The sequence below is a fragment of the Amblyomma americanum genome, chromosome 11 (genome assembly GCF_052857255.1).
Source record: "Amblyomma americanum isolate KBUSLIRL-KWMA chromosome 11, ASM5285725v1, whole genome shotgun sequence".
Classification (NCBI taxonomy): domain Eukaryota; kingdom Metazoa; phylum Arthropoda; class Arachnida; order Ixodida; family Ixodidae; genus Amblyomma; species Amblyomma americanum.
In genome coordinates, this window is record NC_135507.1 from 5,542,690 (window position 1) to 5,558,050 (window position 15,361).

A 15,361-nucleotide genomic window follows, 5' to 3' on the forward strand; every position below is an offset into this window, starting at 1 on the left:
GTAAATTTGAAGCGAAAAATAAATGCAGACAAGGCTTACTCGACAAGTTAAATCTGAACAATTTTATCGTGTTAACTGGATATTACGGTGAGAGGAAAAATAAGACTGAGGGAGATATTCCTCTAGAGGAACTACAAAAGCAATCTCATTTTTGTTAAACGCATGCGATTTGTTCAGATTATACGTGCGTGCTTGGGACTGAAACGTCACATGCTATGTCGGACACTTCAACAATTCTTCCTTTAATATTAGAGAAAGCTTACACATAATGCAGCAAAAAAGGTAAAGCAAAAAGAGGTTTTAACATTAGTGGAAGGAAGTCAAGGTGTAGATACCTGGTGAGGTTTTATTTGCGTAACATCGGGAAAGACACCATATCCAAGAAAAATCGCGGAGGAATCACTTCCGGTAAAGCCGACAAACGCCACCGCCTTCCAGAAAAGTAAAGCAGCTGAACATACATAGCTAACTACACAACCAAACTATTTAACCAAACCAACTACTTAGCTAACTACATAACCAAATTTCTAAATGACAATGGTGTACTTTCTTCTGTTCAACATGGCTTTAGGAAAGGCTTATCCACTGTGACTCAGTTAACATGGGTTATTCACAGCTTTACAACATTCCTTAACCACACGGGGCAGGTCGATGCCATTTTTTTTAGATTTTCAAAAAGCTTTTGATGTTGTGTCACATGCTAAGCTAATAAATAAGCTTGAGCTAATTGGTCTTCCTAAATTTGTAATCACGTGGGTTTCGACATATCTCACCAACCGTGTACAGTTTGTTAGCATTGACGGTTATCATTCAAATTCTTTACCAGTAACTTCAGGTGTTCCACAAGATAGTGTGCTAGGCCCGTTGTTGTTTCTGATTTATATAAATGATATCATTACTGTTATATCTGAACCGGTCCAAATTAGGCTCTTTGCTGATGATTGCATTTTGCTCAATGAAATTAACAGCCCTAAAGACCATATCTTCCTTAACTCTAGCCTCCAGAAAATTTACACATGGTGCAGTGATTGAGATATGCAGCTTAATTCCGCGAAAACAACTTTTATGAAAATCACCAACAAAAAAATTGTACACTTATTTCCTTACACCCTCCCATCGCATCCTCTTGTAGAAGTTAATGAATATAAATACCTCGGTGTTACCATAACTAGTAATCTATGTTGGAACAGTTATATTGCCAATACATGCTCATCCTCCTACAGAAAACTTGGACTTGTTCGCCACAAACTTAAAAACGTTCCTTCCCGGATAAAAGAGCATACTACAGCCTCATAAGACCCAAACTAGAGTATGCTTGCACAGTCTGGGACCCTTATACCAAAAAAATATTAAGGCATTTGAGGCTTTACAGCGGAAAGCCGTGCGCTTCATCTTTTCTGAATATCGCACATCTGGCTCTCCTTCCATTTTAATGAAAGAAAATTCCATCCCACTACTGCAAATACGTAAAAAAAATCCAGAGAATAAAATTTCTATTTCTGCTTAAAAACAACAAACTCACCATGAGTTCCGACCTTACCCTTGCACCCCTTGCAGCTCGTACCACAAGACATCATTACGCACATTCTTTAATGCCGTATCAAACTAAAACTAATGCCTTTAAATATTCTTTTTATCCACGCACTATCGAGGAATGGAACAAGCTGCCTTTTGATGCCATCATGTCCATTGATTCCATTGACAAATTGTTGTCCTCTACCTCATAGTCGTGTTTCGTATTTATGCATGTTTTATTGTAAGAGTTGAACATGTCTCAGTGTATTTTACTTAATTATGTTCCCGCGATGAATTGATATTCAAAATGCTGTACTCTCGCCCCTCCTGCTAAAGCCCACTTAGGGCCTGCAGTATGTGTTAAATAAATAAAAATACATACATACATACATACATACATACATACATACATACATACATACATACATACATACATACATACATACATACATACATACATACATACATACATACATACATACATACATACATACATACATACATATACATACCATCCGTCCGTCCGTCCCCGTCCGTCCGTCCGTCCGTCCGTCAGTCCGTCCGTCCGTCCGTCCGTCCGTCCGACCGTCCGTCCGTCCATCCATCCATCCATCCATCCATCCATCCATCTATCTATTATCTTTTATCTATCTATCTATCTATCTATCTATCTATCTATCTATCTATCTATCTATCTATCTATCTATCTATCTATCTATCTATCTATCTATCTATCTATCTATCTATCTATCTATCTATCTATCTATCTATCTATCTATCTATCTATCTATCTATCTATCTATCTATCTATCTATCTATCTATCTATCTATCTATCTATCTATCTATCTATCTATCTATCTATCTATCTATCTATCTATCTATCTATCTATCTATCTATCTATCTATCTATCTATCTATCTATCTATCTATCTATCTATCTATCTATCTATCTATCTATCTATCTATCTATCTATCTATCTATCTATCTATCTATCTATCTATCTATCTATCTATCTATCTATCTATCTATCTATCTATCTATCTATCTATCTATCTATCTATCTATCTATCTATCTATCTATCTATCTATCTATCTATCTATCTATCTATCTATCTATCTATCTATCTATCTATCTATCTATCTATCTATCTATCTATCTATCTATCTATCTATCTATCTATTGCGCGTGGCAAACGGTCCAGCTTAGGCCGTCTGCCTGTCGCTATCAGTTACAGGCGCGCTCTTCCGGTTTGCGATAGTTTTCTTTCGTTATATTGGACTTTCGCGTCCTCGCTTTGCCGCTGGAGCGCCACATGCATGCTTTTCACCGACGACAACTTGCACAGCGTGGATTCGCTGGCGGCACCGAGTGAAGCGAGCTGTTCTATCTCCCTGGTTTGCCGCGCTTTGATTTTTATTCCATCACTGCCGTGTTATCAGTGTCCGGCTCCCATCTGAAAGGAAAAAATATCGATCGGAAATGGTCGGTGTTCATCGTAGCCGTTGCCGAATCGCTTTTTTCTGATACCGGGCGTAACTTTAAAGCCACCAGAAAACATCAAATACGCTGGGATCCAACATTCACGAGTCTTTTGAAACCTAAAATGCCAAGCGTACGACCTAAATAGAGAGCCCGAATTGTTGGTCTCTGCAGTAATGGCGTGCCACAACGTAAGACTGCAAAGGAAACAGGTCGCCCACTGTCTAGGACTAATAGAATTAGCCAGAGAGTCAATTTGGTAGAGTTTGCCAGAATTTGCCAGACATTATGAATGTGGCGCTCCAGTGGCAAAGCGCGAAAAAGAACTCAAAAGAAAACAGAAGCAAAAGCATCGATAACCGGATGCGCGCGCCTATCGCTGATAACAACAGGCAGACGGCATAAGATGGACCGTTCGCCACGCTTTCCGCTGTTCGCATTTCATTTGACGTACATACATCCGTTCATAAATAACATTTGGTACTTTGGTCCAGTTTGTGTGCTATTGGACTACAGGGGCATCCTTGTACTGTTCGAACTAAACTGCTGATATAGTGAATCGACGAAAACGCGTTTCTCATACATCGGGGAAGGGAACCTGGAGCAGTACCCTCTCAACAAAATTTTCTCTCCCCTCTGTTCCGCCGATGAAACTCGCGCCGTCCTGACGGCTGCTAAAGCGAGCGTACGCACCACCTGCTAGTCCATCATTCGTTACGCTCTATCTCTCTCTCCACGATCACTCTTGCACAATCTCGCTCCACCTGCTAGTACACCGTCCGCTGCCCTTAATGAAGTTCGCTTTGCCTCACGCCAAACAGTTCAAAAGCCATCCTCTACCTAGCGTGCTCTAAGCACAACTCAGCACGCTTCCTCTGACGATGCAAGCGAACGGCCCCTCGGCGCAATCTTGCGACTACGTCGTTTTCGGCTGCCTGACGACCCTGAGCCTCGGTAAGGAGCCAACATGTGCGACGAGTTGGAGTTATGAAACAGTTAGCTTTCTATATGAGCACGAAACCATCACAGGCCCAGCTGTATAACAGTTACCTTCAGTTATCACGGAACGATAGACAGCGGAATAGAGAGCGTGCTGCGCAATAACGAAGATAGCACGATTGTCATTGCAATCCTTTTTATTAAGCCATGTGTTCCATATACTCTGCGCCACTAGGATAAATTTCTCGAATTTAGTCTCTGAGTCCTAAAAATAGACACCACCTTATTTACTGAATTTAATACGAGTATTTTTTAAAAAAAAAAGTCAAAAGCAACCCGTCTGGTTATTACAATTTTTTTTAGTATACTCCTAAACGCCTTCAACAGAGAGTATTGCATAGAGGGGATCATAAGCGTATAAATAAAACTGACCAACAGCCACAAGTGCAGTCAGGAGAAAAAAAGAACCAGGAGGAGAAAACTTTAGTGTACTCTGCGGTTTTGGGGCATCTTCAGAGATGTTCTCTCCTTGGCTGTAGTCGCAGGAGTCTCCTCTGTCGAGCTCGTCCACTTTTAAACAATGGTCAGTTGCCCTCATTCCAGGGCTCCGCTGGTCACTGCCGCCCGTTAACCTGTCTGTACCAGACCTTCACAGCGGTTGCTAGATAGCAGAGCCTCCCATTACTCCGCACTCGGCTTTTGTATTTTGGGGACCACGTCTATGTTTTTACAGGCCCATGTGATGTGATAGTGTTCGTCGCACCAGAGACATTAGTGCGCGTGTACCGTACGGTGCATTTTGTTTAGTATGTGCAGATTTGGGTAAAAGCCTGTCTGCAATAGTCTCTAAGTGACAGCTTCTTCTCTGTGAGATATTTTTGCGGCGGGGGATATCGGACCAGGAAAACACACCCTGAGAGCAGGCCTCGCATTAATGTTGGTGTGCTTATGACATGCCTCTTAATCGTCGGTTGCACTTAAATCTCTTCAGTTGGCTGCTACGTTGGCTATATTATTTAACGACTGCACCTCTTACATGTCTCTGAATGTTATTTATTTACAACTCTGTCCTGTCTTTTTTCTTGAACTTGATTAGGGCTGTCTTGTGGTCGGTGTAGTAATTCAAAATGGACTTAATTTCAGACACAATATCTCTAGACCGAAAAACCAAATCTATACAGTCCACCATTGCGTCGTAATCATGTGGTCTGGGTTGGCTAATACCATGTTGAACTGCATTTCGATGTTGGCATAGAAGCGGGGTTTTTTAGATTGCTCTTGTTGAAGTCTCCGGCCAAGAGTGGAGGCGAATTCTCACATCTGGCCGGAAACCAATTATGTATGAGCTGCAACACACTCACGCCATTCGTCCATAGCGATATGCAAGCCACGACGAATACAACGTCGCCGTGAAGTCGAACGGCGCACAGTTCTCCAGCTTGGGACAGATTGCTTTGCAGCTCGATCGAGGCAACTTTCACTTCCGGCTTTGCGTACATGACTACGGCCGCATATCTGTTGCCTCGTCTTTGGGCAGAGCAGACGTACTGGAATCCTCGAACTACCCTCGCCTTTTCTGGTGGCATGCAAGTTTGGGTTTGGTAAAGCAAATCCACCTCGCTTTGAAGAAGATCTTTGTCCCCGTCCAACCAATGGCAGGCTAGTGATCGGAAATTGATTACAGCCAATGTAAACTCTCAGTCAGTCATTCTAAGCATTGTTAAATCACAGTGTCCAGTTTGTGGCGTTCTAATCTAGCAATTCTTTGTCAAAGCTCTCTCTTCGTTTTCGCCGGTATGGCAGAAGGTGTAGTCGTCATCCTGTTTGGTCATGTAGAGTCTCTCTTACGAACTGACCAGGCTGACGGCAACGTAAACCAATTTTGGAGTGTGTGACGCCGCCTATTCTTACATCACTTCAATATAAGCGCCTCCCTGTGGCTTATGAGTCGTCATATCACTGGATTGGAAAGCTGGGAATTTCATCCGCTTGTTGTTCTTATGTTTTAGAAATTCAGCTCTTAGCGAGAACGACATAGACTGCGTGTCGATTGGAACCCATTCGGGACTGTACTTCTTTGCAAGCTCGGCGAAGAGGTCTGGCCCTCATTCTAGCGTTAGAACCGATGGAAAGCGGGGACTCGAGACAGAGCCGCGCGGCTCTGACGTCGTGGACGTCGTTTTGAATGCGCGCTAGGATGCCGGAAGTTCCGTTAAATAGCCCGTCGGCTACGTCGGCGTTGCGAGTTATCATGTAGGGTTTGCCCACGAACAAGCGAATGTTTCCCGGCAGGCTGCCGGTTTCGGCTTTGCTCAGTAGGGATATTCTGCCGTAAGGTCTTCGGCTTTTCGTCGTGCGTGCCAAATCCGGTGACGACGTCATTCGGCAGGCAGTTGCGATAGAACGGTCGTTCGCGTCGGCCATCATCTTTTTGTTTCTGCCTACGTCACTGCTGGGGAAGTATAGTCTTACTACCTGAGGACACTGGACGGCTGCTTGCTCGTAGGTGAAAATTCGGCTTTGTATGATGGCCTTGTCTTCCATGGTTAAAGCACTCCCGTTCCCAATCTTTGCGAGGTTGGTGAAGACCACCTCGCTCTGGCGAACCATTTCTGTCAGATAGCAGCAAGACTGTGTGCCAGGGCGTGAAGGAAGTGTCGTATACATATCTTCCACATATAGGCCGCATAAATAGTTCGGCCGCTCTCACCGACGGGAATTGAGGAATGTCCTCGCAGAATATGATACCGAAGCCACTGATGAGCTCGTTCATTCGGTCAGGTCAGATTTTTTTCAGACGCCTGCCTTTCACGCAGAGCAAGTCCACCGAAAGCATGCAGACTTCGTCAGCGATGACCTACTTGATGTTCTGGAAGAGCATGCGGAAGGTGTTGAGGCCGCTGCTGGAAGTCTTCTGCCCACATCCTTGTGCGTCATTGTCAGTTTAAAGGCCTAATGAACCGTGACTCCACCGAGAGCGACCGAAGCTTTGCCGGTAGTCGCGCACGCGACGAAGGCGTTAACTTGTTGCTCTTCCGTCCCGACGAGGCCGTCTTTGTAGTAGCGGTTACAGCTACACGTCCATAACGAGGCGAAGCACGAAAGACGCGGGTTCGATCCCGGCTGCGGCGGACGAACTTCGATGGAGGCGAAATTCAAGAGGCCCGTGTACTGTGCGATGTCAGTGTACGTTAAAGAACCGCAGGTGGTCGAAATTTCCGGAGCCCTTCACTACGGTGTCCCTCATAGCCAGAGTGGCTTTGGAACATTAAACCACCCTAAACCAAACCAAACCAAGTTTTGCCTGCAGCGCCCATAAGGAGGTTGCGAATTGGCTGTCGGGTGTGGTCAGCCTGTGAATGACTTTGCGAATAAATTCGTTTGGCCAGTGTTTGGTCAGTCGCATATTTCCGTAGTACTAGCCGGTTGACATAATATCGATCACTTTAGTCGTTGGTTTCCAGATGGGTCGGCACGTACGTTGTGTCGCACCTGTTATCGTGTAAGATGGATTCGCAGGTAGTCCTCCTTTCTTCAGTGGTCACGCCCTGCTTAAGCGTTTTCTTTTTACTCCTAAGATCTGGTCAACGTTCTCGTCTAGGATGGTTTCAAAGCTGCTGCAATCCAGGATTTCACCCTCGCTCCAAAACGGATAATAGAGGACCGCGTGTTCCCGCGTGTACTCTTGGTTTTGTCAACGTCAAACACTCAGCAGCGTAGGATTGCCGGCTTGGCGCGTCTCTTGTGGTTCTAAGTGTTGTATTCCGTTCAGTACTCAGAAAGCGGTAAGTATTCCAACTCCTTTGGCTATTCCTTGTACTTTTCGATTGTGATTTTTATTCCAGATGTTGGTATTGTTTTCAGGCAGCTTTTCTGCTTCTAATGCGAGCATGACAGCGTTCTGGACCACGAGGTGCTGATGTAGACCACTTCTCTGCTGGTCTCTCACATGGGTAACTGCAGGAGGAGCCAAGCCTCCTCTTGCGAAAACGTCTCGACGGTGTTGAGCACCTTGACACCCAGTTTCCGCATGGTGTCGATGTAACTTTGCTCTCGACTCGACCCGCTTCTTGGTGGCTCAGCTCAGATTGGAGATGCTTCGGCTGGATTTATTTACGTACTCGACTACGCAAGTCACGCGAAGGCACACGTCTAGGATGGCTTGCAAATCCATGTTTGAATCTAGAGACGAAGCGATCCATGGAATCACGGGGTTTACAAACTGGTGCGCGATGCCACGTTTCAATAAGAGGGCTGGCCTGGGTAGTCCAGCTCGAATCACTTGCTCGAATTGGTTACAGCGAAAAAAATTCCTTGCCGTTCAGGGCACGTTATTGGAGTTCTTATAGCACTACGACGTCCAGAGTGAAAATCCACTCCGAAATATTCTCCCTGAATCTCGGCATAATTTTGAAACATTTTTATTTCATGCCGCTTTGAACTAAGTAGGATGCGATTTTATTTAAACGACGCGTACAGCGATCAAAAATATTCACTCTCGATCGAACAGAAATACGTCTGCGCATGTTCGCAAAGAAAACGTTCACACCACGTCAATGAGTAAGTAAGCGGGCGATAAACAGAGCGAGACTGGATGTGAACATGCATTCTGTTCCATTAAAGTTCTTCTCTTCCTCCTCCACGTCAAATCATTTATTTTCATTTCTTTTTTTTTAAAGGAGGGAACTGCAGCCAAAAGCTACTTTAAAAGCAGCTTCACGAAGCGACTGTTCCTATTTGGTGAACAAGGGGCGTTGCTTATAAACTATAAGTTTCGCATTTATAAGGGCTCACGTGCCCTACTTATGACGATAAGCGAAAAGCGCTTACACGCAATCGAACAGTATATGCTGACGAGCACATAGGTGCATGCGTAATGAAAAACTAATAAAAACATGAACACGTTTAAGAATAAAAAACTGAAGAAATAGAAAAGAATATGCACACGTTGGTTTTTTTTTGTTTTGTTTTGTTTTGGGGGAAAGAAAACGGCGCAGTTTCTGTCTCACATATGGGTGGACACCTGAACCACGCCGTAAGGGACGAGAATCAGAGCTTTTCGTTTCAAAAATTTGTAGCGTCCAGGATATGTTCGTAATATATTTAAAATATAGTTCTTTTTGACAGTAGGTAAAAATCATCTATCTGAGGGACCCGCAATATTTGTGCTTGGTTTGTTGTTCAACATTAAGAAGGCACTTAGAAACGTGCTGTTGCATTCTATAGCCTGAAAAAATGACCACACTAAATAATCATCATAAAAATTTTGATTTTTTTCTGTATCATGCAGAAATATCTGCTATCTTCTGGCAAAATGAATCGTTAAAATTATCCTAATGACCTTTTTTTGCAACAACGCTATCCCAATATTTCTTAATTCATGTTCCCCAAACCAAACATTTGGGGAACCAGCGCAACTTTCAACTTGAGTTAAAGTTGAAAGGATGGCTCTGTAGTTATGGCGCTAGGCTGCTGACCCGAAAGAAGCGGGGTCTATTCCGGCCGCGGCGGTCGAATTTCGGTGGAGGGGAAATTCTAGAGGCCCGTGTATTGTGCGATGTCAGGGCACGTTAAAGAATCCCAGGTGGTCGAAATTTCTCGAGCCCTTCACTACGACCTCCCTCATAGCCAGAGTCTCTTCGGGGCGTTAAACGTTTAATGTTCAAGGCATCAATCAATGAGTAAGTAAGCGTGAGATAAACAGAGCGAGACTGGGTATGAACATGCATTCGAGAGGTGCGTGCTTGCGAGGTTGGATGTGTCCGAGTGTCTGGGTGCGAGCGAAGGCGAAAGAGAACACTAATGCTCAGCCGAAAGAATGATGATGAAGAAGCTATTTTCCCGAGGCATGCCTTTTTAAGATCTCATTGTTTTTTTTTTCTTTTATAGGCATCGGTCTGTATTTGTCCCTGCGTAGGCGGAGTGGTCTCAGGAGCAAAGATGAGACCTTCCTTGGAAGCCGTACAATTCGCACGCTTCCGTTGGCCCTGTCCATGTGTGCGTCCAACGTCACGGCGTCCGGCCTGATTGCGTTCACGGCCCACTACTACCTGTACGGCTTCCACACGCTCTGGGCCATTCCTGCCTTCGTTCCTGCTGTGCTCATTGTCGCCTTCCTATTCTTGCCCGTCTTGTACGAGCTGAAGGTCACCTCCATCTTTGAGGTAACGTGATAGACGCGCTACATGCTTTTAAGTGCAGTAAGTACACGTTATAATGTTACTTAACGTCCCGTAGTGCTGCAAACAAAACGAATTTTCTTGCTACCACGGGGCTATAAAGTCAAGAAAGTCTTGCTTTAGAGCAATATAACGAAGGCGATTTCCCTTCGCTCCTCTGCTTATTCAACTGTCTTTGTGCTTATTAATGGCTTCCTTTTTTTTAGTAAACATTAAACATTTGTCAAGATTATTTTCGGCGTATTTAAACGCACTTTCATGCAATGTTTGTCTGCAACTTCAATGGAACTATTTGTAAGTCCTTTACGTTTTAAACCCTGGCCCAATACAAGCCCCCAGTTCGGATGGTACTGCCGATGCAAATGTGCCCCAATCGAATTCGTTTGTACGAGCTGTTCTCCCAGCCTAAATGTTGGCTGGTTGGTAGGCGAGAGGTAGGTGTATTTCAGTGCATGCGATCAGTTCTGACAATCCCTTCCGAGGTTCAGTGAGGCATTCACTGCGTTTTGCTCCTAGGCCTCATATAAAAATCGCGTTTATTTTCCTACCTCCTAGTAATCAAGTAAAACGCCAACAACGCCGTCAAATTTTATTTTATCTCGTTCCCAACTAGTCCAAATAGCAGGCTGCTGAAATCACCGCTCGAGCGGTTGTTTTCGACCATGTACTGCATCGAGCAATTTGTTCATCGAGGAGTGGAGGCCACAAACACGAAGCAAATGCTTCAGCCTGCGTACCGTTCATGCGCTCTCGAAAGCTTGCAGGCACCCCGGTAACGGCCAATTAGGAGCCGTCATGCAGAAATGACGTTCAACACAGGCGCACATTTGGCGACAAAATGGAACAATGTTTCACCTTCCTCCTGTGACAGCTTAACAAGTACTGTAGGGCGAATCGGTTCATCAGTTATTTTTTTACACCCACCGCTCATCTTTCTGTGCAGGACAGGACAGTCTATGCGTTTTGGCAGTGCAGTTGTAGAGGCATTATTTGCAAAACAGATTGAACATAGTTACATACGTAGTTACATGCCTACTTAAATAGCACATACAAATTTAACGCACGCACGACGTTTCTGTGTGCATACATACATACATGCATACACACACAAAAAGCAAACTAACAAACAAGCATACATACATACATACATACATACATACATACATACATACATACATACATACATACATACATACACACACACACACACACACACACACACACACACACACACACATACATGCATGCATGCATGCATGCTAGCATACATACGTACATACATACATACATACATACGTACATACATACATACATACATACATACATACATACATACATACATACATACATACATACATACATACATACATACATACATACATACATACATACATACATACATACATACATACATACATACATACATACATACATACATACATACATACATACATACATACATACATACATACATACATACATACATACATACATACATACATACATACATACATACATACATACATACATACATACATACATACATACATACATACATACATACATACATACATACATACATACATACATACATACATACATACATACTGCATACAAGTAGGCATGCATGATGCATACGCACATAAATACATTTCTGCACACGGCCGAAAAGAAACCGGTTAACATCTTCCTGCGGAAAGCAAAACACATCAGCCACAATATCCTAATAAGAACTACCCACCCAACCCATCGTCACAACGACATACGATGTCAGATACATGCTTATCTGTCCCCACCATTGCCACCATTTAAGCCTTGAAATAAATCGCTCCGGCCCAGGTTGATACCTTCACCTCAAATACAAGGTTCAGTGAATACGTCATGGCTCAGTCGATTATGGACCAAATATACCAGGGACACCTTCATAACAAACACACTCTGGGAACAAATCCCTATATCCTCACATTTTGCATCGCACCCTATAATCGCAGCAAGCGATTTTAACAGCCTGAGTAATGCTACCACATTGAGCTGCGCAACTGTGTACGTAAACATATGTACCACCTACTTTGTTCCCTCTGCCAATCATACTTTGACCTTTCGTTCCTACTCATCATGTCGGGTGACGTGGAACTAAACCCCGGACCTGCAAACAGCGATACATCTACTTCTCTTGAACAAATATCGCAAACTCTGTCGCGCCTTGAGTCAACCCAGTGCACAATACTCAGTGAAATAGCATTAATTCGTGCTGCACAGAATAACATAGAAAGTCTCGTCAATGGCCTTTCCTCCCGCGTTGAAACCCTCGAAAAAACAGTAGAAAAGATTCAGGCCGCAGAGCCGAATACATCCCTTAGCTCACATGGCGACGTTGCCAAGCTGACATCTGAAATCAAAACACTTACGGAAAAGTGCGAAGATGCGGAAAGTCGTCTGCGGCGATCAAATTTGCTATTCTTTGGAATTCAAGATTCCAACAACGAAACATGGGCTCAGTCTGAAACACACATTGTTACTTTTTTATCGGAGAAACTAAGCATCGCCATCACAGCTGACGACATCGAAAGAGCACACAGGTTGGGCCGTTTTCAGGCATCCAAGAATCGTCCCATTATCGTAAAATTTCTGCGCTTCAAAGATAAATCCAAAATCCTTGCCGCATCATCAGAATTGAAGGACACGTCTTTTTCCATTAGAGAAGACTTATCAGCGCGAGTGCGTCTAGCTAGGAAAAAACTTTACTTATACGCATCCCAGTATGAATCCAAGTTTCAGATCCGTTATGATAAACTGGTCATGAATAACAAACAGTTCCTCTACAAAGCTGAGTCCGATTCAGTCGTCGAACTGTCATAGCCATCCAAATGCGCACGTGTTTCAACTGTTTCACACGCACCTCATCACAGCCATAACCCTCAAAAAGCGCCAACTGTTAACACAGTATCTATCATGCTCTCAAACGTTCGCAGTTACATATGCAAAAAGGAAGCACTGGAAACCTTTCTTGAAGATAACGATACTGACATCGCAATAATGACTGAATCATGGCTTAGCCCAGATATTCAGAACCACGAACTTCTCAGTAATGTCGTCACTTACACCATCCATAGGCTTGACCGTGTAGGGCGTCGAGGAGGAGGCGTTTTGGTATTTATGAATCCCAGACTTGTCTGTCAGCGCATAGCAACTAACTGTCATCACGAAATCATTTGCCTTCACGTTTCACTCCCGGCTAACGCGCTAATGCTTATTTCTTGCTACCGCGCACCCGACTGCGATAATTCTTTCGTTGATGAACTTCACTCAGTCATTTTAAACTTGCATTCCCGCTTTCCTCGAGCGACCTACTTACTGTCCGGCGACTTCAATTTCCCTGATATAGACTGGAATAATTTCATTGCTAAATCCACCCTATCAAAAAACTTTGTCGACCTTGCTCTCACGTTCAACTTCACTCAGATGGTCACTGTGCCAACTCGTGGTTCTAACATTTTGGATTTGATTCTCGTCTCTAATCCCGAATTAATTAAGTCTGTTCAAAGCATAAAGGGCGTAAGCGATCACAACATTCTCTTATTCGACCTCTCCATTACGTTACAACATCGCCAACCTGAAACCAAGTACATCAGGGACTACAACAAAGCCAATTTTAACAAGATAAATACAGAACTAGATGTCTTTCTTCAACATTTTAGTCCCCTCGCTAATTATAGAACAGTTGAACAAAATTGGTCCTTATTCAAACACAAAATACTGTCTCTCATCGACAGGTACGTTCCCCTGGTGCGCATTCTAGGGGATGCCAGCAAGCCTTGGTTTTCTAATTCATTGCGAAAACTAGCCAGAAGAAAAAAGCGTACTTTTCGGGAAGCTAAGCAAGCGAATTCTCCCCAGAAGTGGTCTTCCTACTTTAAAGCGCTACGTGAATACACGGGCCAATTGAAGCGCTCCAAACGAAAGTTCTTCCACCAAGACCTTCTAACTATTCTACGCGACAAACCGCAAAAATTTGGAGCATATTAACCCCGAAACGCTGCCCGCCACACATGTCATTGACCCATTCTGATGGCTCGCATGTACCAGTTGACCAGTGCGCTGAAGTCATGAATTCGTATTTCGCTTCTGTGTTCACTCATGAACCCACTTCCGACGTTCCCTTCCAACCGTGTTTTAACTACTCCGAAATGCAGCCGGTCACAATCACATCTGAAGGCATAGCGAAACTCATAGATAACCTTAAGATCTGTAGCAGTCCAGGCCCTGACAACATATCGCCTAAAATTCTAAAAGGTACCAAACTGGTTTCCAGTTTGATTCTACAGATAATTTTCAATCAGTCTATCGCCACAACATCAATTCCAAATGACTGGAAAAATAGCACCGTAACCCCTGTACACAAATCTGGCAGCCGTTCTGACACTTCGAATTACCGCCCCATTTCTTTGACGTGCATCTCTTGCAAACTGCTAGAACATGTACTGTATTCAGCCATTGCATCACACCTTGACGCCAATTCTTTTTTCTTTCCGAATCAGCACGGTTTCCGTCGAGGCCTTTCATGCGAAACACAGCTATTCGAATTCACAACAGACCTTCACCTTAATCTCGACTCCGGCTTTCAAACTGACGTAATTTATCTGGACTTTTCTAAAGCATTTGACTGCGTACCCTATCGCCGCCTCATGGCCAAACTTTCGAGCCTTCATCTTGACCCGCTGGTTTTATCGTGGATCCACTGTTTCCTCTCTAACCGTTCGCAACGCACTGTAATAGACAACCACCATTCTTCAGCTAAAAATGTCATTTCGGGTGTTCCTCAGGGCTCTGTGCTCGGCCCTCTTCTTTTTTTGGTATTTATTAACGACCTTCCTTGCAACATATCATCGTCAATTCGCCTATTCGCAGACGACTGCATTCTGTATCGACGCATATCATCTAACAACGATCAAGTCCTCCTCCAAAAAGACCTCAACGAAATAACCAACTGGTGCACCGGTGGCTGATGACGTTAAACGTTTCAAAATGCAAGTACATGACAGTATCAAGTAAACGCAATAGCTTAAATTACCAGTATTCTTTAAGGTCAGTCCCCCTAACACAAGTCGAGTCCTACCGGTACCTAGGAATAACAATCACTAGCAAACTTTCATGGTCCGAGCATATCTTAAACATAGTAGCTGAAAGTTCAAAATCGCTCAACAGACTGAGAAGGTACCTAGCCGTGTCCCCTCCATTCATCCGCA

At 43.8% G+C, this 15,361-nt stretch overlaps 2 protein-coding genes across 9 annotated transcripts in view; one reads left to right on the top strand and one right to left on the bottom strand.

The window, feature by feature from the left end:
• LOC144111304 (lysosomal protective protein-like) overlaps positions 1 to 15,361 on the bottom strand; it is a 268,952-nt gene that overhangs the window by 33,007 nt on the left and 220,584 nt on the right. The gene's annotated exons all lie outside the window — the stretch shown is intronic.
• Positions 3,750 to 15,361, top strand: part of LOC144111300 (sodium-coupled monocarboxylate transporter 2-like) — a 41,314-nt gene continuing 29,702 nt past the window's right edge. The window contains exons 1-2 of one of the 5 annotated variants that reach the window (XR_013310022.1): positions 3,750 to 3,951; positions 9,826 to 10,100. Coding sequence is in view for 4 of the 5 variants with exons in the window: in XM_077644553.1 (XP_077500679.1) it covers positions 3,879 to 3,951; positions 9,826 to 10,100 (348 nt within the window). In the remaining variant the exon portion in view is untranslated. The remainder of the gene's footprint in view (positions 3,952 to 9,825; positions 10,101 to 15,361) is intronic. The other 4 variants (XM_077644553.1, XM_077644552.1, XM_077644551.1 and 1 more) reach the window with 4 other exon arrangements.